The sequence below is a fragment of the Eublepharis macularius genome, chromosome 7 (genome assembly GCF_028583425.1).
Source record: "Eublepharis macularius isolate TG4126 chromosome 7, MPM_Emac_v1.0, whole genome shotgun sequence".
Classification (NCBI taxonomy): domain Eukaryota; kingdom Metazoa; phylum Chordata; class Lepidosauria; order Squamata; family Eublepharidae; genus Eublepharis; species Eublepharis macularius.
In genome coordinates this window covers 94,815,547-94,842,420 of record NC_072796.1, presented here as the reverse complement: position 1 = coordinate 94,842,420, position 26,874 = coordinate 94,815,547, and the positions used below count along the sequence as shown (strand labels likewise).

At 40.0% G+C, this 26,874-nt stretch overlaps 1 protein-coding gene across 2 annotated transcripts in view; it reads left to right on the top strand.

Moving 5' to 3' along the window:
* Positions 1-26,874, top strand: part of ARFGEF1 (ADP ribosylation factor guanine nucleotide exchange factor 1) — a 108,533-nt gene that overhangs the window by 67,006 nt on the left and 14,653 nt on the right. The window contains exons 18-30 of one of the 2 annotated variants that reach the window (XR_008597401.1): positions 962-1,133; positions 5,616-5,767; positions 9,047-9,175; positions 17,356-17,514; positions 18,623-18,773; positions 20,596-20,686; positions 21,075-21,115; positions 21,206-21,375; positions 21,969-22,120; positions 22,233-22,405; positions 23,462-23,622; positions 24,806-24,925; positions 26,120-26,249. Coding sequence is in view for 1 of the 2 variants with exons in the window: in XM_054984602.1 (XP_054840577.1) it covers positions 962-1,133; positions 5,616-5,767; positions 9,047-9,175; positions 17,356-17,514; positions 18,623-18,773; positions 20,596-20,686; positions 21,075-21,115; positions 21,206-21,375; positions 21,969-22,120; positions 22,233-22,405; positions 23,462-23,622; positions 24,806-24,936; positions 26,120-26,249 (1,812 nt within the window). In the remaining variant the exon portion in view is untranslated. Of the gene's footprint in view, positions 1-961; positions 1,134-5,615; positions 5,768-9,046; positions 9,176-17,355; positions 17,515-18,622; positions 18,774-20,595; positions 20,687-21,074; positions 21,116-21,205; positions 21,376-21,968; positions 22,121-22,232; positions 22,406-23,461; positions 23,623-24,805; positions 24,937-26,119; positions 26,250-26,874 lie in introns of both variants that reach the window. The other variant, XM_054984602.1, reaches the window with a different exon arrangement.

The window sequence follows — 26,874 nt, the reverse complement described above, 5'->3', positions numbered from 1 at the left end:
GCCCAAGGTCACTCAGCTGGTTTCAAGTGGAGGAGTGGGAATTAAACCTGGTTCTCCAGATTAGAGTCCCGCACGCTTAACCACTACACCAAACTGGCTCTGCTTATATGGAAGCAGCAGATATGACCTGGGCAGCAGTATGTCACAGTCCAGAAGGGTAGGGGGAGGAATAAGGTGGTGTAACCCTCTCCCCTCCCCAATTCTGAGGCCGAGGACCTCCTGCACACCCAGCATGATGACAAAGGGACAGCCCAGAAACACAGGCAGTGTGGTGGCTTACAGGTGTTTTAAATTTAATTTCCCCTCAGTTTGTATTTGTATTTAGCCAGCTCTTATAAAACAATAGTGCACAGATGAAATTCTAGTAATCTGAGACAGTGGTACCTGAGGCTCCCTCCCTGCTCAAAATTTTGTAGGTCTGCTCTATGATTATATTTGTCACAATAGAATTGCGGTAAAACATGCTTGAACAGAGACTAGCATAATAAAATGCATTTATTATTTGATTATTAGTGTCAGCATCAGCTCTCTTATTGTACTGAAACGCACCTAAACTGGAGAAGTTTGGTAAAGTACTGGTTGGCAAGCTAGTCTGAAATAGTGTGTGTTGATGATGAGCGAAGCCTTCTCTGGCTGCGTTCTCTAAGGCTTATGTATTGGAACTGCCCTTGGCTACTTGTTAGCAGGAGTGTGGACACTGCCTTTATCACTTGTATTTAATAGCCAGCCATATTCAGAATTATATTGGGAGGAAAGTTAAGCACTAGTGTCAACTAGTGAGCATGTTGAGTGGGTTTGTGAACTAGCATGCTCACTTGGGCCAGATTCAGCTCCAGGCCATCAGCTGCTGACTGCCCCCCTTTTTGCCGACAGACTCTGACTAGCATTCATAGATCCTAACAGAACAACTGATTACTGTTGCCTCCATAACTAATACTAAACAGCTTTTCCTAATTTTTAGGTAAAGAATAAAATGACAAAGGAACAATATATTAAGATGAATCGAGGCATCAATGATAGTAAGGATCTCCCTGAAGAATATTTATCTGCCATCTATAATGAAATAGCTGGGAAAAAGATCTCAATGAAGGAAACAAAGGAGTTAACGATACCCACAAAGACAAGTAAACAAAGTAAGTGCTCATAGGACAGTTGTTCCCTGTGCTCTGTTACATGTTCTCATATACTTACAGCAGATACAGCACAAGGATGTGTACTTGCATTTTTTTAATAAGGTCAACCAGCTGCCATTTGACCGTTTCCGTGAACTCCTTGAACAGTCTCCTGAAGTGGCATTTCTTCCTGGACATTTGTAACCACTATATGAATTATACAAGAGTTAGTACCTGAGTATCTTTGTTCTTCCTTCCTGTCCCTTTTCTTTACTATATTGTAGTTAATTATTTTGAACTGTAAACTGCCTTGAATGCAACGGTAGAAAGGCAGGATACACATGTAGTAAATAAATAAAGTTCGGTATGACTTATTCCCAGGCAACTGATTATACAGTTATGGCTTCATTTCTTTTACCAGTTTGTTTCTAGTCTCATTTCTGCTATTAAGAAGAGTTCTTCATTTGTATTAATCAAATATCTGTGTGATAGATTAGCTAAATTATTTCTGTGGTGAACATTTAGATAACCAACCACTAAAAGTAAATATCTTTTTCTTACTGATATCAAAAATAATTGTTTAAAGTATAAGTTAAACTGTGAAATAGAAATATATAGGGAATTCAGGTTCTGCCCTGATTAGTACTTGGATAGAAGGCCACCAAAGAAGTCTAAGGTTGCTATGCAGAGCCAGACAATGGCAAACCTTCTCTGAATGTGTCTTACCTTGAAAACCCTGTGGAGCTGCTATATGTTGGCAAAAAAAAATTGCAGTCCACCTTTCTCACAGAGGCGAATTACACAGTATAAGTCAATGCACTCAGTAAGATGATCGATCTAATAAGAAATGTGATAGGATTGGGGTCATAGAGATCTAAAACAAACATAAGTATTAAGCATGACATGATAAGCAAGCAGTAAATGATATTGTGTGCGTGTGTGTTATGTGTCGTCAGGTCACCTCTGCCCTATGCCAACCCTATGAGAAGATATCTAAAACATCCTATGTTTAACAGACTTGCTCAGAACTTGCAAACTGGAGGACATGGCTTCTTTTATTGAGTCCAGTCATCTTGCTTTGGGTCTTCCTCTTTCCTACTGCCTTCAACTTTTCATAGCATTATTCACTTTTCCAGAGAGTCTTGTCTACTCATAATGTGACCAAAGTACATTTTAGCTTCTAGGGAGAATTCAGACTTGATGTGATCTAGATCCCACTTACTTGTCTTTTGGCCGTCCATGGTAACTGCAGAACTCTCCAGTACCATATTTCAAACGAATCAATTTTCTTACTGTCAGCTTTTTTCATTGTCCAACTTTCAAATCTATATATAGTATTGTGTAAGTACCATAATCTAAATTATCTTGATCTTGGTCCCCATAGAGAGATAGCCTTATCTTTAAGGATCTTTTCTAGTTCCCTTACAGCTGCTCTTCCCAGTCTCAGTCTTCTAATTTCTTGGTTGCAGTCTCCCTTTTGGTTGATGATTGAGCCAAGGAATAGAAAATCGGGAACCATTTCAATTTCCTCATTGTCAACTTTAAAATTGTGTAATTCCTCAACAGTCATTAATTTTGTCTATAAGCCTGTTTGACACATTCTCCTTTAACCTTCTTCAGTAGTCTTTTCAAGTCTTCACTGTTTTCTGCCAGTAATGTGGTATTATCTCCATATCTCAACTTGTTAATGTTCCTTCCACCAATTTTCATGCCACCTTCTTTTAAATCTAACCCATCTTTCCTTATATGGTCTGCATAGAGATTAAACAGGTGGGGAGATAATATGCATCCTTGTTTGACCTCTTTGCCTATTGGAAACCATTCTGTTTCCCCATGTTCTGTCCTAACAGTAGCCTCATGTCCAGAGTACAGGTTGATCATCAAAACTATCAGATGTTGTGGCACCTCCATTTCTTTTAACACCACCCTTAGCTTTTCATGATCCACACAGTCAAAAGCTTTGCTGTAATCTATAGAACATAAGGACTGTTTTTCTTCTGAAATTCCTTGGTATGTTCCATTAGCCATCATAAGTTTGCAATGTGATCTCTAGTGCTTCTTCCTTTTTCTGCATCCAGCTTGAACATCTGGCATTTCTTGCTCCATATATGGTAAGAGTCTTTGCTGTAGAATGTTGAGCATCACTTTGCTTGCATGGGAAATTAACACAATGGCCGGATAGTTGCTGCGCTCATTGGTATTCCCTTTTTTGGAATTGGAAAGTAGACTGAGAGTTTCCAGTTTGTGGGCCATTGTTATCCATATTTGTTGACCTATTCTTGTTAAGATTTTGATAGACTCCATTTCTGTAGCTTGGAATAGCTCTGTTGGTATCCCATCTACTCCAGATGCTTTGTTTCTCCTAATTGCTTTGAGTGCATCTTTCACTTCACTTTCTAAGATTTCTGTTCTTCGTCAAAAGTTTCCTGTTTGAAGGTATCTGTTATCCTTCCATCTCTTCTGTATAGTTCTTCAGTGTATTTTTCCATCTTTCCTTTATTTTGTCCTGATTGGATACTGTATTTCCGTATTGATCTTACAGCATCCCGAGCCATGGTTTGAATTTCCCTTTGATTTCCTGGATCTTGTGGAACAGATCTCTTGTTCTTCCTTTTTTGTTGTTCTCTTCCATTTCTTTGCACTGGCTATTATAATAGATTTCTTTGTCTCTGAGTACAAGTTGCTGAAAAGCTGCATTTAGAATTCTAACTGTTTCTGTCACCTTTTGCTTTTGTTTCTCATCTGTCTTTAGCAATTTTAAGAGTTTCCTCAGTCAGCCGTTTAGGCTTCTCCTTTCTTTTGGCTACAGGAATAGTCTTAGCACATTCTTCCTTGATAAGATCTCTGGTTTCAGCCCATAGTTCTAGTTCACAATCAGTTAAACTTAGTATTGCAAATCTGTTCTTTACATGGTGTTTAAATTCTTCAGAAATATTATTTTGATTATATTTTGTTCCTATGATTCTTTTGGTGTTTCTCTTCAGCTTTATTCTAATTTTTGGTATTAGCAACTCATGAGTCATGATTAGGGCTGTGCACGGGTGGCTATATTCGGTATTCCCACGTCGGGTTTACCCGAAGCAGGAAACCAATTCAGAATACTGATTTGGAATAGGGTTCGGGAATCACTTTGGTATGCTCCATGAAGATACTGAAGCGAGGGGGGGAAACTCCCACCACCACCACCCACCCTCCCTGGGGCAACCCCTCCACCCAACCGTGGGGAGACCCCTCCACCCCCCCCAACCCTAGGGAGACCCCTCCAACCCCCACCCACTTACCTGGTGGTGGGAGGGTCATCAGCTGTGCAGTGACAACACAAGGCAGCGCGGCCTGGAGCCAGCCAGCTCCTCTGCCGCTGCCGTGCCACTACCCAAGCCTGTGGGGTGGTGGGGAAGGCTGGAGCCGCCGCCTCTGGCCCTTCCTGCCTCTCAAATGGCTGTGGGGCGCCAGCGGCGCTCCGGCCATTTGAGGGGCAGGAAGGGCTTTCTCTGCCTCCTCCGGCCCTTCCTGCCCCTCAAAGGGCCGCTGAGCCACCGGCGCGCCACGGCCATTTGAGGGGCAGGAAGGGCCGGAGGATGCAGCTCTGGCCTTCCCAACCCCCCCACCCCCCGCAGGCTCGGGCGGCAACAGAGGAGTTGGCCCTGAGCTACCGCAAGGTAAGTGGGAGGAGGTGGGGTGGTTATGTTTAAAGGGCCCTGCCGCTGCTTGCAAGCAGCAGCGGGGCCCTTTAAACAAGCCCCGAAGCTTTCCAAATGCTTCGGAAAGCTTTGCTTCGAATACTGAAGCTTGCCGAATTGGGTCCGCTTCGGGTATCTTTACCCAAAGCGAAACCAAAATAGCACAGCCCTAGTAATGATCTGTACTATAATCAGCTTCTTCATCTTTTGCTTCTACTTACGTAATCTGTTTCGTTCCTGTATTGGCCACCTGATGATTTCCATATTACACAATATTCTTTTTTGGTTGCCTGAAGCATACATTTGGCAATGAACAGACTGTTGGCTTCACACAGTTCTATGAGTCGCTCTCCTGCTTCGTGATGCTAGTGACCCTTGTTCAAATTTTCCAATAATGTTTGTTTCTACTTTGTCTGCTTTTGCATTCCAGTCACCTATGATTATCAGTTTATCTTATTTAGGTGTATGATCAATTTGTTCTTGGACACTGGCATATAATTTTTCAATTTCTTCCTCCTCATTTGTGTAGTTGGGGCATAAACGTGAATGATGGTTATGTTATTAGGCCTTCCATGCAGTCTGGTATTAATCAGAGTTTGCATTATAGCAAACCCTATCACTTTTAGAAAAATGCCTTCCTCAGTCAGGCCAGTCTGTAAGGAGGGGGCTGCTACAGAGAATGCCCGTGTACAGGCAGTTGTTGATCTTTCCCATCTGCATGTTACTCCATGCACAGTACATGTCTATACAGTATATTAAAACTGTTTTAAGGAGTTTTGTTCTTTGTGAAATGGTGAGGTTTAATGGGAAAAATTATTTACAGGTGTAGCAAGTGAAAAACAGAGACGACTTCTTTATAATTTAGAAATGGAACAAATGGCTAAAACAGCTAAAGCACTGATGGAAGCTGTGAGCCACGTTCAAGCTCCTTTCACCAGTGCAACACACTTAGAGCATGTGAGACCCATGTTCAAGGTAAGTCATCTTCAATTAAGTTAAGAATATTCTTTCCTTCCTTTACTATTACTTTGTGTTTTAATTGAGTAAGTAACTTGGGTAAGTAACTTCTGAACCTGTCCACAGATCATAGATAAAAATATCCATGCAGTATGGTCAGGAATAGAAAAGGGAGTTGTTCCTAAAAACTCAAGGTTTAAAGAAAAATCTTAATTTTTTTTAAAAAAACAGAAGGAATAGACATTGAAATAGTTTTAAAATGCCAAGCCTTTGTAAGATTAAATCACAAGATATATTGTTGAAGGCTTTCACGGCCGGAGAACGATGGTTGTTGTGGGTTTTCCGGGCTGTATTGCCGTGGTCTTGGCATTGTAGTTCCTGACGTTTCACCAGCAGCTGTGACTGGCATCTTCAGAGGTGTAGCACCGAAAGACAAGGATCTCTCAGTGTCAAACTGTGGAGGGAATGTTTGCAGGTGATTTATATCTACTCAGAAGGGTGGGTTGGGTTGTGTCATCCTGTAAGGGTTTCCCAGGGTGTGGAATGCTAATGGAGTGCTAATGCTTCACTGTATCCTGAGGAGGTTCTTTTGCATCTGGATTGGTGCTTGATATGCTTATCTTCTCTGCTGGGCTATTGTGGGTTGTAGAGTCTTTTGTTAGCCTGGTGTTTTTCAGAACTGGAAACCATGCTCTATTCATTCTTAAAGTCTCTTCTTTCCTGTTGAAGTTTTGCTTATGCTTGTGAATTTCAATGGCTTCCCTGTGCAGTCTGACAAAGTAGTTGGAAGTGTTGTCCAGTATTTTGGTGTCCTGGAATAAGATACTGTGTCCTGTTTGAGTTAGACTATGTTCAGCCGCTGCTGATTTTTTAGGTTGGCCAAGTCTGCAGTGTCTTTCATGTTCTTTTATTCTTGTCTGGATACTGCGCTGTGGAAATTAATTATCTAAACCATGCACTTCAGGCAAATGGCTACTCCAGAAATGAAATCAGAAGAGCAACTAAACCCAGGATAAATCAAACAACTAAGGAAAAACAGTCCCCTACAGGAAAAGTTTTTTTGCCATATATCAAAGGAATTACTGATCAGATGGGAAAGCTTATGAAAAAACACAACCTACAAGCAGTATTCCGACCCACCAGAAAAATACAACAGATGCTACGATCAGCAAAAGACAGTAGAGACCCTCTCACCTCTGCAGGAGTATACCGCATACCCTGCGGCTGTGGACAAGTTTACATTGGGACCACACAACGCAACATCCAGACAAGAATAAAAGAACATGAAAGACACTGCAGACCTGGCCTACCTGAAAAATCAGAAGTGGCTGAACATAGCCTAACTCAAACAGGACACAGTATCTTATTCCAGGACACCAAAATACTGGACAACACTTCCAACTACTTTGTCAGATTGCACAGGGAAGCCATTGAAATTCACAAGCATAAGCAAAACTTCAACAGGAAAGAAGAGACTTTAAGAATGAATAGAGCATGGTTTCCAGTTCTGAAAAACACCAGGCTAACAAAAGACTCTACAACCCACAATAGCCCTGCAGAGAAGATTAGCATATCAAGCACCAATCCAGATGCAAAAGAACCTCCTCAGGATACAGTGAAGCATTAGCACTCCATTAGCATTCCACACCCTGGGAAACCCTTACAGGATGACACAACCCAACCCACCTTTCTGAGTAGATATAGATCACCTGCAAACATCTCCCCCACAGTTTGACACTGAGAGATCTCTGTCTTTCAGCGCTACACCTCTGAAGATGCCAGTCACAGCTGCTAGTGAAACGTCAGGAACTACAATGCCAAGACCACGGCAATACAGCCCGGAAAACCCACAACAACCAAATCACAAGATGTTGGCAGGCATTTTGTTTCTCATAAACCTGAAGTGACTTAGGGGGCGGGGGAGAGTGGGCAGTCAGACAAGAGAAGAAGGCCGATGGAAGTCAGAGTGGAAGGAGAAAAGGGGAAACCTATCAAAAGCTTTAGATAATAATAATAATATTTGATTTATATACTGCCCTTCAGACAACTTAACACCCACTCAGAGTGGATTACAAAGTATATCATTATTATCCCCACAACAAACACCCACTGAGATGAGTGGGGCTGAGAGAGCTCCTAGAAGCTGTGACTGACCCACGGTCACCCAGCTGGCTTCAAGTGGAGGAGTGGGGAATCAAACCCAGTTCTCCAGATTAGAGTCCCGCCGCTGTTAATCACTACACCATACTCTCAGATATGGGCGCTGGAGGGAAGCAGGGAAAGGGGAGAATGTGCAGGGGCAATAAGGGAAAGTGGAGATAGCATGGGGAGGAGGACCAGCCAGGGAGATAAGATCCCATCCCTCTCCTGTGAGTCCCTTACTTGTATTTTATGTTTTAAAAACAAGTTTCTTTGTTTTCTGAAACAGCCAGTATTATTACAATTTAATCATGTTATTAGGCTTCAAATGTATGGTCACCCTGAATTAATGTTTGTTCAGTATTATCTAACTGGAAAGAGCTTACCTTTCTATCAGTCACATCCTGTGTTTCTTTGAACATTATACGTCATCATGGCTCCACTGTAGGATTCATTCGGTGATGGGGAACAGGTAGGGTTGCCAACTCTAAGATGGGAAATTCTTGGAGATTGGGGAGTGGACCCTGGAGAAGGTGGTGTTTGAGGAGGGGAGAGACCTCAGTGGGACATAAATGCTATACAACCCATCCTCCAAAGCTGCCATTTTCTCCAGGGGAACTGAACTCACTAATCTGAAAATTAGTTGTAATTCCAAGAGATCTCCAGGCCTCACAAGGAAGTTGGCAACCCTAGGAACAACATATTTTGCCATTGAGCTAAAATAAAACTGCAAAATAGTCTAATGTGATTATTTGATCATGAAATGAAGTTCATTTGTCATTCTACATATGATTTGATAAAATTTATCTGTGTGGAAATCCTTTTTTCCACCATTTTTGTGGCATTTTTTTAAAAAAGGTTTATTATTGGCAAATATGTATTGCCATGAGGTGATGCAGTTGGCTGTAGCATCAGATCAATATAATACTTGACCATTCACAGAATGGTGACTTTGTGCAACGTGAGTGTTCTTTTAACCCCTTTCTACGGGAAGAAGTATAAGTAAGGTTTCAGTTAGGATTTATGAATAATGAGGCAAATCTATAAAATCTAAACATAAAATCATGGCTACTCATATTTGGCGTTTATGTTTGCAGTTCACAGTTACCTGTAATTTAATTAAACTATGCTTTTATTTTTATGATTTTTATATTCTAGTTGGCATGGACACCATTCTTGGCTGCATTCAGTGTGGGTTTACAAGATTGTGATGACACAGAAGTTGCCTCTCTTTGCCTGGAAGGCATACGATGTGCAATAAGGATAGCTTGCATTTTTAATATCCAGGTAACACTGAATGTTAAGTTTTATAACAACAGCAAATGCTGTAAATGGATGCTAAAATGTTTTCAATTTATTACTCAGTGATGCTTTATCAAATATGTTGTGTAATTTACCAAAAATACGAGTTTGTTTCTAAAAAGTACCATGAAGCATTAAATGAAAGTTTGAGAATAAGTTTGTCTTCTGGCAAGTTGTCAGTTTTGTTTTAGGTAGAAATATCTTCCTTATACATGGAACAGCTGGAAAGTAGTAGTTTGTCAAAACTGAACTATGAAAGCAGCTCCAGGTCTGTTAGCAATGTGTGACAGAAGAAGGCTCCTAGTAAAATCTGAATTGCATTGTATTAAACTGGCTGCAAGGAATTTCAAAGCCACAAGTTCTAAGAAGCTCCAGCCTCAGACTTACCTGGGACCTCAGTTTGTGGCCCACAGGTGGATGGAGGGGTGTGAGCATGGTGGCCACCAGTGGCTCCCAGCAGCTTCTGTGTGGGCAGCGTGAAGCCTGAAATTCAAACACCCAGCCAGCCAATTTTCAGCAGGCTGGTCAGGCTTGCGTTGGGAGGGCTTTCCTGCCAGGGGACCTGGAATAGCTACAACAACAACATTCGACTTATATGCCGCCCTTCAGGACAACTTATTGCCACATGCAGAGCAGTTTACAAAGCAGTTTATTATTATCCTTAGTCACCCTGTGAGGTGGGTGAGGCTGAGAGAGCTCTGAAAGAGCTGTGACTTGACCCAAGGTCACTCAGCAGACTTCAGAGAAGTAGGGAATCAAACCCAGCTCTCCAGATTAGAGTCCTGCTGCTCTTAACCACTACACCAAACTGACAAGTCCTCCCTCTGGTCTGCTGGCTGGATGGAAAAGTTGCTGAGCCCTCAGCTCCTGAACTGGCTTTCTATTCATCCCACCCTCCTTCTAGGGATTGTCTGTTCTGTCTATCACAATTTTGAGAGTTGAAGTTTGTCATTGGGCTTGAATCCTTTTGTGAGGAAACAAGGCCACTACTCCAGCTTCCCATACATTGGGATCGTCTTAAGGGATCTTGGGGGGGGTGAAGCACTGCAAGGGCAAGCCTAGTTGGGGCATGCTCACTCCCAGGTGGCAAGAAGATCCATGCAGAGGTTTGCGCCCATGTAGAATCCCACAGCCTGTCATCCCGTGGTTTCCCCCTTCAGAGGTGGGTCATCGGCTGGCAGGTAGATTTGGCCTACGCTTGAGATTTACACCCTATATGGTGCCAGTGCCAGTACTGTAACTAATAAAATTGTGGCCTTTCCAATAAAGTGTCACCTTGCCTTCACCCCTCAACCGCCCCACTTGACACTGGGCTTGCAAGCAGTCATTCCTGATTATACTTAGACAATTAGTTGCAAATATCTTCTACACTCCTGTAGGCTGAATAGTGCGTCTCAAAGCAGTGACCCAGGAGTGTCCTGTTGAATTAAGTGGAATTATACCAGAATAAGAAATTGTAGGACTGCTACTTATGTTGTTAAAATTGCAGACTTTCAATTTTTGTTGATAACAAGTGAAACTTATCACCATGCAAATGCTTATCAAAACCCCTCATAATTTGTGTATTGGGCAGTTTAATAGTAATTGTCCTTTTGAAACTCTTTTAAAAAATTCGCTTACACTGAAGACCTACATATATCGTATTTCAGTAATACAATAATACAATTAAACTTATAACAATGTTTCAAATATCAGTAAAGCTATTTGAGACTAATTATGACATGATATTTTGTCATATCAACTTTGCTATATTTTTATTGTAACGATTCTCCAAGTGTATATGATAATTTCCAGTAGGTAGCCATGTTGGTCTGCAGTAGAACAACAAGATTTGAATCCAGTGGTACCTTAGAGACCAACAAGATTTTTAGGATATGAGCTTTGAGATCAAAGCTCTCTTCTTCAGATATCTGAATACTGTCTTCAGATATCTGATAAAGAGAGTTTTGACTCTCAAAGCTCATATCCTGAAAATCTTGTTGGTCTCTAAGGTGCCACTGGACTCAAATCCTGCTGTATATATCAATTGTCCCTTTGAACTAATTTACAAATATCTTGGTGAGACTCTTTTGAAGAAAGTAGAGTTTTCCACATTACTGAGGGGTAGTAAACACTTGCCGAAATTGTAGCATTGAAATAAAAGCACAGGTTAACTTATATTGATACTTCTCCATGTGTATAAAGGCTTGCTGTAGCTTTCTCTGTTCATGTTCCGTGATAGTCTGTTGTTATTTCATAAATTTCAGGTCTCAGCCCTGGCATTTTAGAATAGATTCTATGGCTAATTCTTGGTGAACCTTAGTTCAAATTATCCTTGTTTGATGCAAATGTTTTTGTTATGAAAGGACACATGCTCTTTATAAAATCAGATGCTTGGAATTATCTATGTACACTTCCTTAGGACTTGTCACAATCAATAATTGCAATAATTGAACTTTGACAGTTGGCCTTTAGTTCATAGCTTTCTTAAAATAATAATTGCTGTTTGCATGTAGTATATGTCTCTTTGCAAACGTAAATGCAAAGGTGCAAGGATAAAAATACAAACCTGTAAAAATAATTCCTCTAGGTTTTTTGGTTTCCCAGAGGGCCAAGTGATCTCCTTAATCATCTGGGCCATGAGGGTTAGAGGGAGTTCTTACTTTCCCCACATCATTTCTGCAATCTCAGTTGCTTTGCACAGGGCTAATATATTCTCCAGTGATGTGTGTTGGGTGTGGGGGATAGGTGCCAATATCATATATATTTTTTAACTCAATGGAGCAAATAGCTGCTTCAGAAGGGTAATTACACTATAAAAACAGCATGGTGCAAAAGATATAAAATCTAATCCAAATGGGTGTCCTGCATGGCAAAATCTAAAAAATAAGAGATCTGATCACAGATCCTCTGTTGTCATATCTACTTGGGCGCAAAATCTTGGAAGGTGTCAGAAATGGTATATATTCAGACACATTCATTCCTGCACTCTGTTTTTGAAACAGAACTATGTGTGGCAGCACTCCTACCCACAGAAAGCTGATTGATTGAGGTGGTGGGGTCCAATTCTACCTAGTTCCTTTGAAGAGCAGCCATCTGTTTCTTGTGCAGTGGGGACCAGTTTCCACCCAGGATTAGACATGGGCACGAATCAAAACACGAATCAAATTTCGTGACAAATCGGGCTAATTCATGTTTCGCAAAATGCGTTTTGTGGGGCTGCGGTTTTCATGAAATTCACAACTTTGGGGGGCAATTCATGAATGATTCGTGATGCCAGACAGGCTGGCGCCGATCCATTGATTCCCTAGGCAACATAGGCCCAGAATGTCTGCAGACCTTTTGTTGCCATTGGAAACCCCAATCTTAGCCCACATAACCTTGATAGGCAGCTCTCCCTGCCAACTGGAGAGCTTCCATTCTGCCCTATACAGCAAGGAGCAAGGGGGTTAATCCCCTAGGCAACTGAGGAGATGGGCCTTCTGTAGCCATGGGAACACCAATCTCATCCCTCCAAACCCTGTTAGACAGGTATGTCTGCCAACCAGAGACCTCCTGTTCTGTTCTATGTGAGCATTTCTTATATAAGGCACAGCTCTCTGCCTCGTGCTTTTCAGTTCTAGTAGACAGAGGGAGAGGGAGGAACTGTTGCTGGGATTTGGAGTGAGAGAATGGAATTGGGAACATTTGGCTGGATTTGTTGCTGCTTTGAAAGAGTCTGAAAAGCCTCCTTCTCATTTTCAGCTCTTGGCCTTTCTGGGAAGGTCGTTGAGTAAGGGTGCCTTCTTTCCTCCACCCCACCCAACCCCAGTCTCAGGGCATTGCCTGGCTCTGGGGCCTAGCTTGACTGAGGCCTACCTTTTTTTTCTTTAATTTTCTTTGCTTATATTCTTATTTAGTAATACAAACAGTGTAACCACATCAGTGGGTGGCTCAAATTATGAACAATCACTTTCCAGGTTATTAATAAAGTGAACAAACACAAAGGTAAATTATGAACAAGTAAATTTAAATGCCTATATTGTATTTCTTAACATCAATAAAGGTAATAAAGTCCATGAACTCAAGCCTTGTGGTTGAAAGTTAATTAAAGCACAGAAAAGACTCCACCAGAGCCACCAGAGCCCTGATGCCCAACTTGCAGATCCGGTTTGTTCCTGCTGTTTCGTCTTCCTGACGTCTTCAGGGGCAAGCTCTCCTGTGAGTTCTGTGAACATAAATTAAAATAGGAAACCACATGCCAACTGTACAAACAATCCCACAATAAGGCACATGCACTTACCCAATTACAGGCAAATAAAAGTATAATGATAATGAAGCAATTCAAAGTCGCAGCTCAAAGGCTATTCAACACAATCACTCAGCTATTAACAGCAACCAAAAAAAGAAAGGGGTGTGAATATATACAATGACACATCCCCCAGGCGCAGAGATTTAAAGGGACAGACTTCACACACTGGAGATTGCACTTCAAAGGTAACAAGAAAGATTTAAGTCATTATTCAACCCAACGGGTCTCAGTGTATTAAGTTTAAAGATCCACTGGGCCTCCTTATGCAGTAAAGTGGTGTTTAACTGAGAGTGAGGTACATCAAGTGCATGAAACAACACAGTAAACTGAAAATCATTCTCTAAGTGGCCCTTCGTTACAAAGTGTTCTACCATAGGGGCTTCCATAACTTTATTTCGAATGCGTGACATATGCTCCAATAATCTTGTTTTCAAGTTTCTTGTAGTGCTCCCCACATATAATTTGGGGCATTTGCATTGAATCAGATAAACAACACCAGATGACTGACACGTAGTAAAGTGTCTCAACCTTAAGGTGTGCCCCCCCCCGGCATGATATTAACCACATCCCCAGTCCATGCCAAAGGGCAGAGACGGCAATGGCCGCATCTATAATGCCCAGCCAGGGAGGTACCCGTCTGCTCCCGGATACGGAGTTCTGAGTGTACAATCAAGTCCTTGATATTCCACGTCCTTCACAAGGCTATCAAAGGTAATTCAGAACAGCCAGGAATCTCACGGAGCGAAGGCCAATATTTAAACTTATTTATACTTATTTATTAAACTTATTTATTAAACTTATTTATACTTTTATTTGCCTGTAATTGGGTAATTGCATGTGCCTTATTGTGGGATTGTTTGTACAGTTGGCATGTGGTTTCCTATTTTAATTTATGTTCACAGAACTCACAGGAGAGCTTGCCCCTGAAGACGTCAGGAAGACGAAACAGCAGGAACAAACCGGATCTGCGAGTTGGGCATCAGGGCTCTGGTGGCTCTGTTGGAGTCTTTTCTGTGCTTTAATTAACTTTCAACCTCAAGGCTTGAGTTCATGGACTTTATTACCTTTATTGATGTTAAGAAATACAATATAGGCATTTAAATTTACTTGTTCATAATTTACCTTTGTGTTTGTTCACTTTATTTATAACCTTGAAAGTGATTGTTCATAATTTGAGCCACCCACTGATGTGGTTACACTGTTTGTATTACTATACTGTCTAGTGGGTCCTCTGTTTGTTAACATATATTCTTATTTAGAGCATTTGTTCTCGCTGGCTTGTTGGGTGAGGGTGGGTGGAGGAAAGCCTGCTGATGTCTCCCTACAAGTTTGGCATCTCTGGATATAAAGCGGGCCATTGAAGTGCCCTGGGTTCTGATGAATTACGAAACTAATGAATCATTTCACAAAATAGGACAATTTCGTGAAAGCTCATGATTCGTGGAATGTGATGAAACATGAAATGTCGTTTGTTTTTTCCCCATTTTGTGCCCATCTCTACCCAGGATTGTTGCAGCCATTGTAAGATATGAGCAGTCCAGCCCCTCCTGCCTTTCACAGGCTCAGTAGCTTGCTTGACAGCTACTGCTGGGAAGCTGTGAAGGCATCATTTTGTTTCTTTAATGGAGAAATATTCAGGCTGAGGGTAGTACAGGAAGGGGGATACTCTGGGAGAGAGACGGGAGCAGATCTAGAGAACATGCTGGCATTTTTGAGCAATACGATTTTTTTATTGTGGGTTTTTGGTGGAAGATTTTAATCTTGTTTCTGTGAACCAAATTGTGTGTATGTGTACATGCACAGAGATGGTTGGATGGAAGAAATGGCAGATGTGAGAAGTCTAATTACAGCTATCTGCTATTGAAATCTAGATTTTAAGGTCCATAGGACAGGGACTGGTAATATTTGGTTATATTATTGTGACATGTAAATTGATGGAGCTGCGTTTTTTAATTTATTTTTTTATTTACATGATTTATGGTCCACCTTTCTTACTGAGGCTCAAGGCAGGTTACATAGTGTGAGTCAGTATAGTCAGTTTCAAGGATTGTTTCAATAAACAAAGTAATAGGATCTGTACGTGCGAATGTGCAAAGATTTAAAACCAGAAAAAATCCAATACAGAACTGAAGAAATGCTGAAACAGAGCATAAGCAATTCTAAGAAAGATACATTAAACAACATAAAACTGCCCAGTAGGATCGTACTTGAACCACACATGAGCACATAGTAATAAAGTCTATGGTCCTGTCCCTCTACCGATGCATCTCTCTGAGACCACTTCCTTACAGTACAGCCCTTCTATCTGAGTAAAAAAACCCTCTTGAATAATTCAGTTTGCATTGTTTGCCGAAAGCCTGGAGAGTGGGAGCTTTCCTGACCTCTTCAGGTATGCCATTCTGTAAGGTGGGGGCCACCACAGAGAATGCATGTGAACGAGCAGTTGTTGATTTTGCCCATGTGCAAGGTGGCATCTGCAGAAAGTCCTGTTCAGATGAGCAAAACTGCCATGGTGGAACATAGGGAGAGAGGCAGTCCCGTAGATATGCCAGACCAAGGTCTTGAAGTGTTTTGTATGTGATGGCCAATACCTTGACTTGAGCCTTGTACCTGATAGGTAGCCAGTGGAGTGACTGCAGGATGGCAGTAGTAGTCATTCCTCTCCTAGATCCCACTGGTATAAAATATATATTATGATAATATAAATAATATTTTTAAAATGATGGAACTCCGAGGAGTCCAGATGTAGTGCTCTAATCATGGTTAAGCGATCAGGAAGAAGGTATGGGAATCATGTGTTCCCTCTCCCTCTGTGCAGATTTCCCTGCCTTTCCCCAGATGGCTTAAAAACCATGATTGTTATATTCACATTTAGCTGAACTCTGATTCACGCTAAAAAGTGTTCGCAGAATAGCATCATATCCTGGTGAAAATGTTGGAAATTGGGTTTTCCTCTGGTTAGTATTAATCATAATTCAGTCCAGTGTGCACATAACACTTTACTATGCTTAAGGTTGTCAGAGGAAGGGCAGAATTTGTGTGCAAGAGGAGTGGCTGGAGGAAAATGCAGATTACAGGTTGAGAGTATTGAATCTGCTGCAGAACAAAGAAAGGGAATGCAGAGGAGGAGCAGCTCCCAGTGAAAATGGTAAAAAGTTTATTTGGCAGATAGGAAGAGAACCAGCTGTGAACAAAGTCACAGAGGCACAGGACATGGAGGGGGCAAAGTTGTAGAGGAAAGTCAGCAAAGTTAAGGAGGATGAAGACCAAATATAGATCTTTACATTTGTCAAAATCAAAAAGAGTCCAGTAGCACCTTTAAGACTAACCAATTTTATTGTAGCATAAGCTTTTGAGAATCAAGTTCTCTTTGTCAGTGACAAAGTGGCTGATTTATTATTATTATTATTATTATTATTATTATTATTATTATTATTTGCATTTCTAATTTGCCCTTCCCGCAAGCAGGCTCACGGTGAGGTACAGCAGTTATAAAAATATAATACAAATATTAATTCATAAAACAACAGTTCATCATAAAATCAACAAACAGATAATAACTGCAGCGAGGGTAGTTTCAGTGGAGGAGTGGAAACCAAATTATAGCAGATCGAAAAAGGGAGAGAACATTGAAACAGGAGGGATAAACAGCAGATTCAGGAGTTTTGACACCATTAGTAGGAAAGAGATGTTGCAGGAGCAGCATCCATCAAAGGACGTTTTTTGAGAATGTTTACATATAGTGGGGCCACAACATTTTCCAGTATTCTTACATACTCGTTCTCTACTCATTTTTATAGCTTTCAGTATAATACCATGGTAAAAAGTTATGAAATATTTAATGGCAAACAAGTCCAGTATTTTACAGAATGAAACAACGTTTTTCTTCCTGCAGCTTGAAAGGGATGCTTATGTCCAAGCATTAGCAAGATTTACTTTGCTTACTGTGAGTTCTGGCATAACGGAAATGAAACAGAAGAACATTGACACAATAAAAACACTCATTACAGTGGCTCACACTGATGGAAATTACTTGGGAAATTCCTGGCATGAGGTAGATTGTTTTTGTACTATTCGAAAAAATGAATTGAACATGCATAAAAATCTTTTTTTATGGCTTGGCATATGTTTCCAGTGAATGTGCTTGTATTATGTAAAGAAAGATATTTTATATAATATATTGGTAAAAATATATTGTAAGATTGAACTTCAACTTTTAAGAACATGCATACTAGCACCAGTATAGATAACGGACTCAGTAAATTGGGGGGTGGGGGAATGTAGAAAAGTTTATTGTATTCAGCCATAGGCCATTACAAGTCACAAACAACAAACAAAACAGAAACACAAGCTTGAATAAAATTGATGTGACATGGTCAAAGCATTAAAATTTAAAACTAGATACAACCATCAAACCATTTCCAGTTGTCAAATTCATATAGAACAATAAAAGTATAAACAGTAAAAACAGTAAAAATCCCCAATGTTCAATGTTAATGTTATCCCTTAAGCACAGCATTAGCCCGTATTTTTTTTGCAGCCAGGGCATATAAAGCCATTTTGTAGGATATGTTAGCATCAGTCGGCTAATAAAACTGCAATCTTCTCAGGATCTGAGTGGGTACAAAGGTTGGACAACATCTCAGAAATAAATTTAGTCCTAGGTTGGGCATACAACGGGCAGTTAAGAATATAATGAGGTAAGTCCTCAATTGCAGATGTTCCACAGGGACGGAAGCACTGGTCCTTGGGTATTTTCCTGTAGCGGCCTGCTAAAACTGTGGTAGGCATTGTTTCGAATCGTAGGGATGTGAAGGTTGCTCTAAGATTATAGTTTGCAATACTAAGTAAGATGCTCTAGAATGATTGCACTTGAAGAGTTTAAACCAAGAAGCTAACTGACAGTTCAAGACCGCCTGTCTATCTATCAGGGCATCAGCCTTATAGACCCAGTCTCGAAGATGCAAGTTATTTGCTGAGGGGTTAAGAAGATCGTCAGGGATGGAATATCTGTTTAATATATTACGAAAAAAACAGTGTGGGGGTGTAGGAAAAGTGGTTATCTGCTGCTAGGCATTAATACAGACTAATGTTTTAAAGTTTTGTGTGCTTATGCGTATTTATTCATTAATTTATTTAGTAGTATTTTGTTTTTATTGAAGATTTTGAAATGCATCAGTCAGCTTGAACTGGCACAGTTAATAGGTACTGGAGTAAAACCACGTTATATTTCTGGAACCATGAGAGGCCGTGAAGGTTCATTTACAGGAACAAAGGATCAGGCAACAGATGAATTTGCAAGTTTGGGGCTAGGTAAGTATTCTAAGTATAAAGTGCTGTGTGGCAAATGTGTTTAAAGACCAAAAATCTACCTTTAAACTAAAAAAGAAAATAGTATTTGTGTCCGTTGTATGTCCCTCCTTAATTGGCCCATAACCCAGGCAATTGAAGAAGGATGATTTAAAGACTTGTGCCTGTCTTGGTTTTGACTTTCACAGTGCAATCCTAAGCAGAGTTACCCCAGTCTGAGCCCATTGAAATCATTGGGTTTAGACTGGAGTAACTTTGCTTAGCATTGCACTGTCTGTGAGCTTCCTGTAGAACATAGAGGAAATTATGCAAATAATTTTTAAAAAAATCTCTGTACTCCAAATGCTCTTATAAATCACTCAGTACCATAATTTTGACATTTAAATAAACATTCTGTGTTATCAAGAACTGTTAATGATTTAATACCTACGCAGTATTTTAAAATACTGCTGTTTCCTCAGTATGTAGATAGTTCTGTACAGGGGACAGAGCAGTAAACCTGCATTTCAATCTTTTAGCTTTGCTAAAAACCCATTGCAGAGGAATAGAATCACCTCCTATACTGTTCTGCCCTCACAGTTCCCAGACAATTCCATATTTAGTGCCTGCATATCAGCTGCATTCCCCTTGGGCTGTTTTGGTAGCTGGCACTGTCACAAATGTACTAAGGAATGGTAGGAAGTGGGAGAGATTCAGATAGTAGCACGTTGGTTATGTGAGAATTTCTGCAAAATACCAAAGACTTCTATTCAATATTATAAACACATTTCCTGTGTGAATAATGTATAATTTGGATGGTGTAGTTGGAGTGTCTTCCACTTTCCCCTTCTAAACCAACATTTTCTTGAAAGAGGAAAGTTGGAAGCATCTACTGCAGTTACTTTTCGCCATGAAACACATTATAACCACTTGGCAAAGCATTTCTCCAGTCAGTGCTTGTCACATGCTCAAGAAGTAGTCAACCTGCCACCAGTTTATTTACTAGTAATCTTATCTCTGCAGCTCAAGCAAGAACCAAGGACCCACTATTAGTATGTATTCTGGCCAAACAGGGAATGGCATGCAGGATAGCCATTGCATAGCAGATTCCTATGACACTAAGAAAAGTCCAAGAAGCCCGAAATTGGGCTGGTAGAAGTTGGCAGCAGGCTCCTTGTCAGTTCATACAAGGCCTTGGCCAAACTGCTGCTATCTCACTCAATTCATTCTTGGCCTTATAGAAGTCTTTGTTCCTCCCATGTAAACCACCATGATTTGGGGTTCAAAGAATGAGAAGGAAATTATCCTTGCAATGTCTCTTCATTCCCCACTTCACACTCTTTTGATCCACTGTGATTTATCATATTTCCATTTTTATGTTCATGGAACCTAAGGCGTGAAAATAGTGCAAAATGTTTTATTAACCAATACTAATTTATTAACAAAATACTAACATATACTGGCTGTGATATAAAGCTCTCTGAGTGGACTAAGGCTGCATGTGTGCTTGGATGTTTATCTATAGCGTTACCAGGCAGCAGTTTGCATAATAGACTGCCAGAATGTAGGCCCGCCCCCAACCCCCCCCCACACACTCCATTTGCACAAAAAAGCCAGTTTGAAACTGATCCTAAGTAGACTAGCCACAAATCTCCTAATATATGCTCACAATTCTTAGGTTAAAACTTTTCACAATTGGCTTTACATTGGTAATTGTAGTTGGTGTTACTTTGTTAATGGTAACAAATTTAGTTGTTTGAATAGTCACAAAGTAATATTTTTTCTTCCTTCCTTCCTTCCTTCCTTCTCATAACATTATCCTGTTTTGAAATGATGGATCTGGTAGTTGGAGGAAATGTTGATTGGAAGCAAATAGCAAGTATTCAAGAATCCATTGGAGAAACTAGTTCTCAGAGTGTTGTTGTTGCTGTAGACAGGTAAAGTGCTGCATTTGTGTTCCCACTGATACCTTCTTTGATGTGTATATAAAATTTAATGATGCCCCTGTGACTTTGGGAAGAACAGTGGGCATAAATTATTTGTTTAGCAGAAAATTTATTTACAGACTTCATTGTGCCATCCCATTTAGTAAGATTTATTAATGTGTTCATTATACTTGCAAATATTTGTGTGTGTGTGTGTCACTGATTAATTGAAAATTCTTTCATTTCCAATTTGTACATTCTTTATTCTATACTTCCTGAGACAGAATTTTCACATATTTTTCTTCTGTTCAGCAGTAAGATTTTTTTTAATAATCTAAAAATGTTGAAGTAAATTTCACACATATTCTTACATAGTTCTTTTAAATTCTGTGCTTTGCAGAATATTTACAGGATCTACAAGGCTAGATGGAAATGCTATTGGTAAGTTTTGTTTACCAGTCAGTTTATTTAAAAAGTGAACTAAAAATTTGGAAAGAATACTAAGTGAATTTTCTATGGCTTTATGAACAGTGGATTTTGTTCGGTGGCTTTGTGCTGTATCTATGGATGAACTGCTGTCTGCGACTCATCCTCGGATGTTTAGCTTGCAGAAGATAGTAGAGATTTCTTATTATAACATGGGGCGAATAAGACTACAATGGTCTAGAATCTGGGAAGTTATTGGAGATCATTTCAATAAGGTATGTTTAAATATTAACAAATTATTCTTAAGTATATGTTATCCTTTGGATGTGATACAAATGCCTGTTTCTCTGTTACTTCTTTATATGGGTAGCAACAATAACAGAAAATATAATGGCGCTATTGGACAACAAGTTGTAGATGGGAGGGCGATGCAATATTTGAACTGGCAGAACAAACTCCACTGGCATGTAATTTGTAAGTGGTGTTATTCTCAGCTTGAATAGTTTTTCTTTCTCATTTTTCTTTGCGTTTACTTCTAGTATTTTGACTGTTGAAGGTAGCTCAAATTAACTTCCTCTTCATTTTCAGAAAGCAACAACATTTTGAAAGATTTCACAGACAGTGTAGTCCTAAGTAGAATTACACCCTTCTGAGTCCATTGACTTCAGTGAGAAGGATGCAACTCTGCTTAGGATTGCTTTGTACATTACTTATTCAGAGCTAGGTATTGAGAAGTAATTTTTTAGAAATGTCTGGACATTTCAGTGTTTGGGGATAATTTCCTAATATTTTTACCAAACTGTTCTTTGTAATCAGAGTTTTACTACTTACACTGCATATCATGAGTTTTTTAATTTGGAATTGCTAGGTTGGCTGCAATCCCAATGAAGATGTAGCTATTTTCGCAGTAGACTCCTTAAGGCAGTTATCAATGAAGTTCTTAGAAAAGGGAGAACTGGCAAATTTTCGTTTCCAAAAGGACTTCCTAAGGCCATTTGAGCATATCATGAAAAGAAACAGGTAAAAATGTGTAATGAATTAAACTCACTAAATTGCATGTAATTAATATTTTGAAAAGTATAGAATTTAGACTTTGCATTTTGATGACTTCTTAATGTTTTTTATGTTGCAGATCTCCAACAATTCGTGATATGGTTGTACGTTGCATAGCCCAGATGGTAAATTCCCAAGCAGCAAACATCCGGTCTGGCTGGAAGAATATCTTCTCAGTGTTTCATTTGGCTGCATCAGATCAGGATGAAAGTATAGTAGAACTTGCTTTTCAGACTACGGGCCACATTGTCAGTGAGTACTGATACCTAATTTTTCAGAATACCGTCAAGAAACATAATATGTTCTTACTGCTTTTGTTGTATTATTTATTAGCTTCAGAATTGATTTGTATAGCTATCATAAATACTAATAGACAACTGGCTCTGATCTGCAGACACTTAAGACTGTAGATTGGGACCAGTTGGAAACAACCAAGGCTTCTGCAACCTGGGGTAAACCCCCCACCCCCGAGTTGCAGAAAAATATAAAGATTAGGAAAGATGCATGGGGGGCTTTAAACCACCTCCCAAAAAATAAGTGTGCTCTGTGCCCAGGTGCAACTTACTTGCCTGCCATTACAGAATGTGCTGGGGCAGCCCTGCATGGCCCAGGCAGCACACTCTTCAGGCTGAGGAAGCTTCCAGATGCTGTCCCGTGCTGGAGCAGGCCAGTGGGCAGAAAGGGGAGATGCATAGAGCCCTAGTGCACCCAGCCCAGTGGGAACTGCTGCTGTACCTGGCCAGCATTGGAATGCGGCATCCCCACCCAGTGCTGGGATACATGGAGCCCTGCCATGCCTAGCCAGTGTGGCAGTGCAGTGAGATAACACTGGCCCAGGGAGGCCCAGTACTGAGCACAGCTGCCCCAGGGTGGGTAGGAAGGTGAAGGGTGTTTGAGGGGGAAAGGTGTTTAGGAGGGAGCCAAGGAGGGAGGGGGTAGGGTTGTTTGCAGATAGAGAGTAAGAGGCGGAGAGAAAAATAGAAGGATCCTTGGGAAGGGGGGAAGAAATAGAATGATCTTTGAGAAATGGGGGGCGGGGAGAAAAGGGGAATGATCCTTGGGAAGGAGGGGGAAAAAAACGAGGAAGGATGTTTAAGAAGGAGGTCCCAGTGCATATCCCCCCTGTGTCATCCTGACATAATCCCCAAGATTTTGTTGTGTGCCCCCAGTTGTTTTTAGCTGTTCTTTAAGAAATGTATGTGCTACCTCTGTTGCTTTATTATACCTAAAAGTTAATTTAAAATGTCTGAGAAGCCCACTGAAGTGTTTGAGGACAACCTTTTCACTATTTATCCTTTTTTTTTACAGCAATTGTGTTTGAGAAACATTTTCCAGCAACCATAGATTCTTTCCAGGATGCAGTAAAATGCTTATCTGAGTTTGCATGCAATGCAGCTTTTCCAGACACAAGTATGGAAGCAATCCGCCTCATTCGCCATTGTGCAAAATATGTCTCAGAAAGGCCTCAGGTATTATTTATCAGTGTTAAAAGTAATTGTGTTCTAGAATAAATTCATCTGTAGAGACTATTAATGTTTCAATGGAAATTAGATTCAACAAAAGCTGGCACATGTTTGAAAGCAGGCATGAACCAGTTGTAACCATTGTCAAAAGTTAAGACTAGAGATGGGCATGAACCGAAATACAAACCAAAATTAAGCACGAAGCAGGCGGGTTCGCGGTTCGCGAACCATGGTTTGTCAGATCCCATTTCTGATGAACCGCCATGAAGTTTTAGGCTGGTTTGTTTGGTTCGTTTTTTGGTTCGTTACTGCAGACAGCCTGGTGCCGATCAATCAGTTTCCTAGTCAACAGGGGATGGACTTTTTGCAGACCTTTTGCAGACCCGGAAGTGAACTTCCGCTGACCTGGAAGTGGTGGTTTTCTGACCTGGATGTGACGTTTTCACGAACCAGGAGCAGGTTTGTGAAAGTTCGTGGTTCATGAAATTTGATGAACCACGAACCACATGGTTCGTGCCCATCTCTAGTTAAGACTATTTTTTCTGGGGACTTTGGCTTCTTGGAACCTGCCACACGCAATACTGCATTTCCTGTGTCTAAAAAATTGATGATTTGTCAGTCCCAAGATACACCATTTGTTCTAATCATTGCTTTAAAATCATTTTAGCTGGCTTATAAACACAGTATTAATGTATAATAAGGGCAGCAATAAGAATAGAAATAATTGAACTTTTTTCTGGATATTCACTCTGGGTGATCAGCATGTAGGTGATTGATACTTGAAGTAGGCTTCCATAGACAAATTGCTTTTCTTGACCACATGCTCTGTGCCCCAAGGATGCCACATTGTGAGAGGTCTTGCACTCATGGCATGTACATGGTGCTTCTGTGCTGGATGTTCATCACTGAATACCATTTACTTTAAAAGAGCTGTTTGATTTGTTGGTGGACTGGGGGAAACTAATTCCCAGATCTCCTTTTCTTTCTGTTCTCAAGGATCATGGAAATAGACAAAGCACTATCACTTATTCAACATAAGAGATTTTTACACGTAGTAGTAGATGCACCCTGTTTCTGTGCACAAGGCTAATCTATTGAGATCTTCTAATTTTATATTGTTAGAATTGACACCTTTTTGGAATACAGAGTTGCGTTTCTGCTATATTAATCTTTTGTTTGCTTCTTGAAGGCTTTTAAGGAATATACAAGTGATGATATGAATGTAGCTCCTGAAGACAGAGTGTGGGTGAGAGGATGGTTTCCAATTCTCTTTGAGTTGTCCTGTATCATCAATAGATGCAAATTAGATGTAAGAACCAGGTAACAATCCATATTTGTAATTCAAACTTCAAAGCATTTTGTTTCTCTTCTTTATAGGTCTTTCTGGAGTTGCAGGCTTTTCCTAAACTTATGTGGAATGGGGTAACCTCTGCTTATGCAGATCTCTTTATGGAGCCTGGTATAGGTTTGGGTTAAAGGGACTATTTTCCAGGAAGATTTGAACAGTAGCTTATTTCAATTGAAACACCCACCCAATGTTACAAGTAAATATACGTAGTAGGTGCAAGCCAGAGAATGTACCAAAGGTCATGTCAATAGAATACCAGTTTAGCTCTTTATATTCATTTTACTTCAGTGACACTTAAATATGTCACCTTTCCCTGGCTTGCACCAAAAGTACCCCTATAGAAATTTCTTTGGTTTTTGCAATATTCTGTTTATTTGAATCTTTGAAATTTCCATTAAAATAAAACATAACCCATATGTGCTATTCTTCATATACCCCTCAACTGACAGAAACAAGTAAGCTGGTATTTAGAACTGACTTTCTGATGTTCAAAGGATTGTTTTGCATAGGCTGCACTTACAGATAAGCATTCAGCTGGAATGTTTTGTTTGTTACTTTAAGAAGAGGAAAAATCAAAATTACTGATCTCTTTTTTTTGTCTGTTTTTCAACTTATGTGTTAGTGCCACTAATATTTGGCAAATGGAGGATATGTTGTAAACTACATTTTAGTCACTACAGGTTGCATCCTGTACCTCCATTCTGGTAAGTGGAGGGTCCAGTGATGCAAGTGACAGGAGGAGCAGTTTCAGCTGCTTACCCCTCTTCACTACTACAGTGATTTTCCCATGACATTTAGATCATGTGGGTTCTACGACACTGTGAAATTGCTGCCTTGACACTCCCAGGTAGCTTAAGGGTGGGGGGTTATGAAGAGGTCAGGAAAGATTAGTCTCCACCAGTGTCTTCTACTGGTGCTGCAGAGGGCCCCTACCAATGAATTGTAAGGCTTTCTTGTCACCTTTACAAAGATAATACAAGTAGAGTGTGTTCCTTTCTTTAAATAACAACTTTTAATTCTATTCAATATAATGCTGTTTTTATGATTTTCGAGATACTTCAAGTTTTAAAAAATAGGCTTCTAAAGTTACTGTAAGAGTCTAGTCTATCAAAAAAAATTAACTTTTTTATTTTTGCCATTTACTTTTTATTCTAGAGGCTTAACAGTAATGTTTGAAATAATGAAAACATATGGTCATACTTATGAAAAGCATTGGTGGCAGGATTTGTTTCGGATTGTCTTCCGGATATTTGATAATATGAAATTGCCTGAACAGCAAACAGAGGTAGGTATAGCACAACTTTTGATGTGAATTAATTTTTTATTAGTGGAGTAGGTGAGATAAAAAGGAAGGTCTCTTTAGAGTGCTGCATCTGCACTCTATATTGTGATTATGGCTCTGGTGTGTACATGTGTGTGTTGCTTTTGATACCTATACAAGTGCATATAATCAGTTGTTCCTTCAACTTTCAGTTTTCTAGAAGTTTGACTTTAACAACATTGAATGGTTTATTACCATCTTATATACTACATCAGCAAAGTTGTGGTGTTAGCACTCTCCCCAATTCACTTTGATGGGCGTCTTTCCTGATTCTGGTGCTACTTTTAATGAAAACTTCAAGCTGAAAAAATATTGCCTATTTGAAATCCCATAGAACAACATGATCCTTTACTGTAAGAAAATGCACTGAGCATTGTGGTCCAAATTAGGAGGGAAAGTTAGTTAACATGAGCAGAAATTAAAAAGGCAAAGTATAAATTACAGAAGTAAGGGAGTTTTTAGTACATTTTGGCTGCGATACTAAAAATACTTTCCTGGAAATAAGCCCCCTTTGATAAAATCGGAATTACTTACAACAAGTAGATTTGCTTTGTATCACTCCCTTTACACAATCATAAAAGCATTTCAT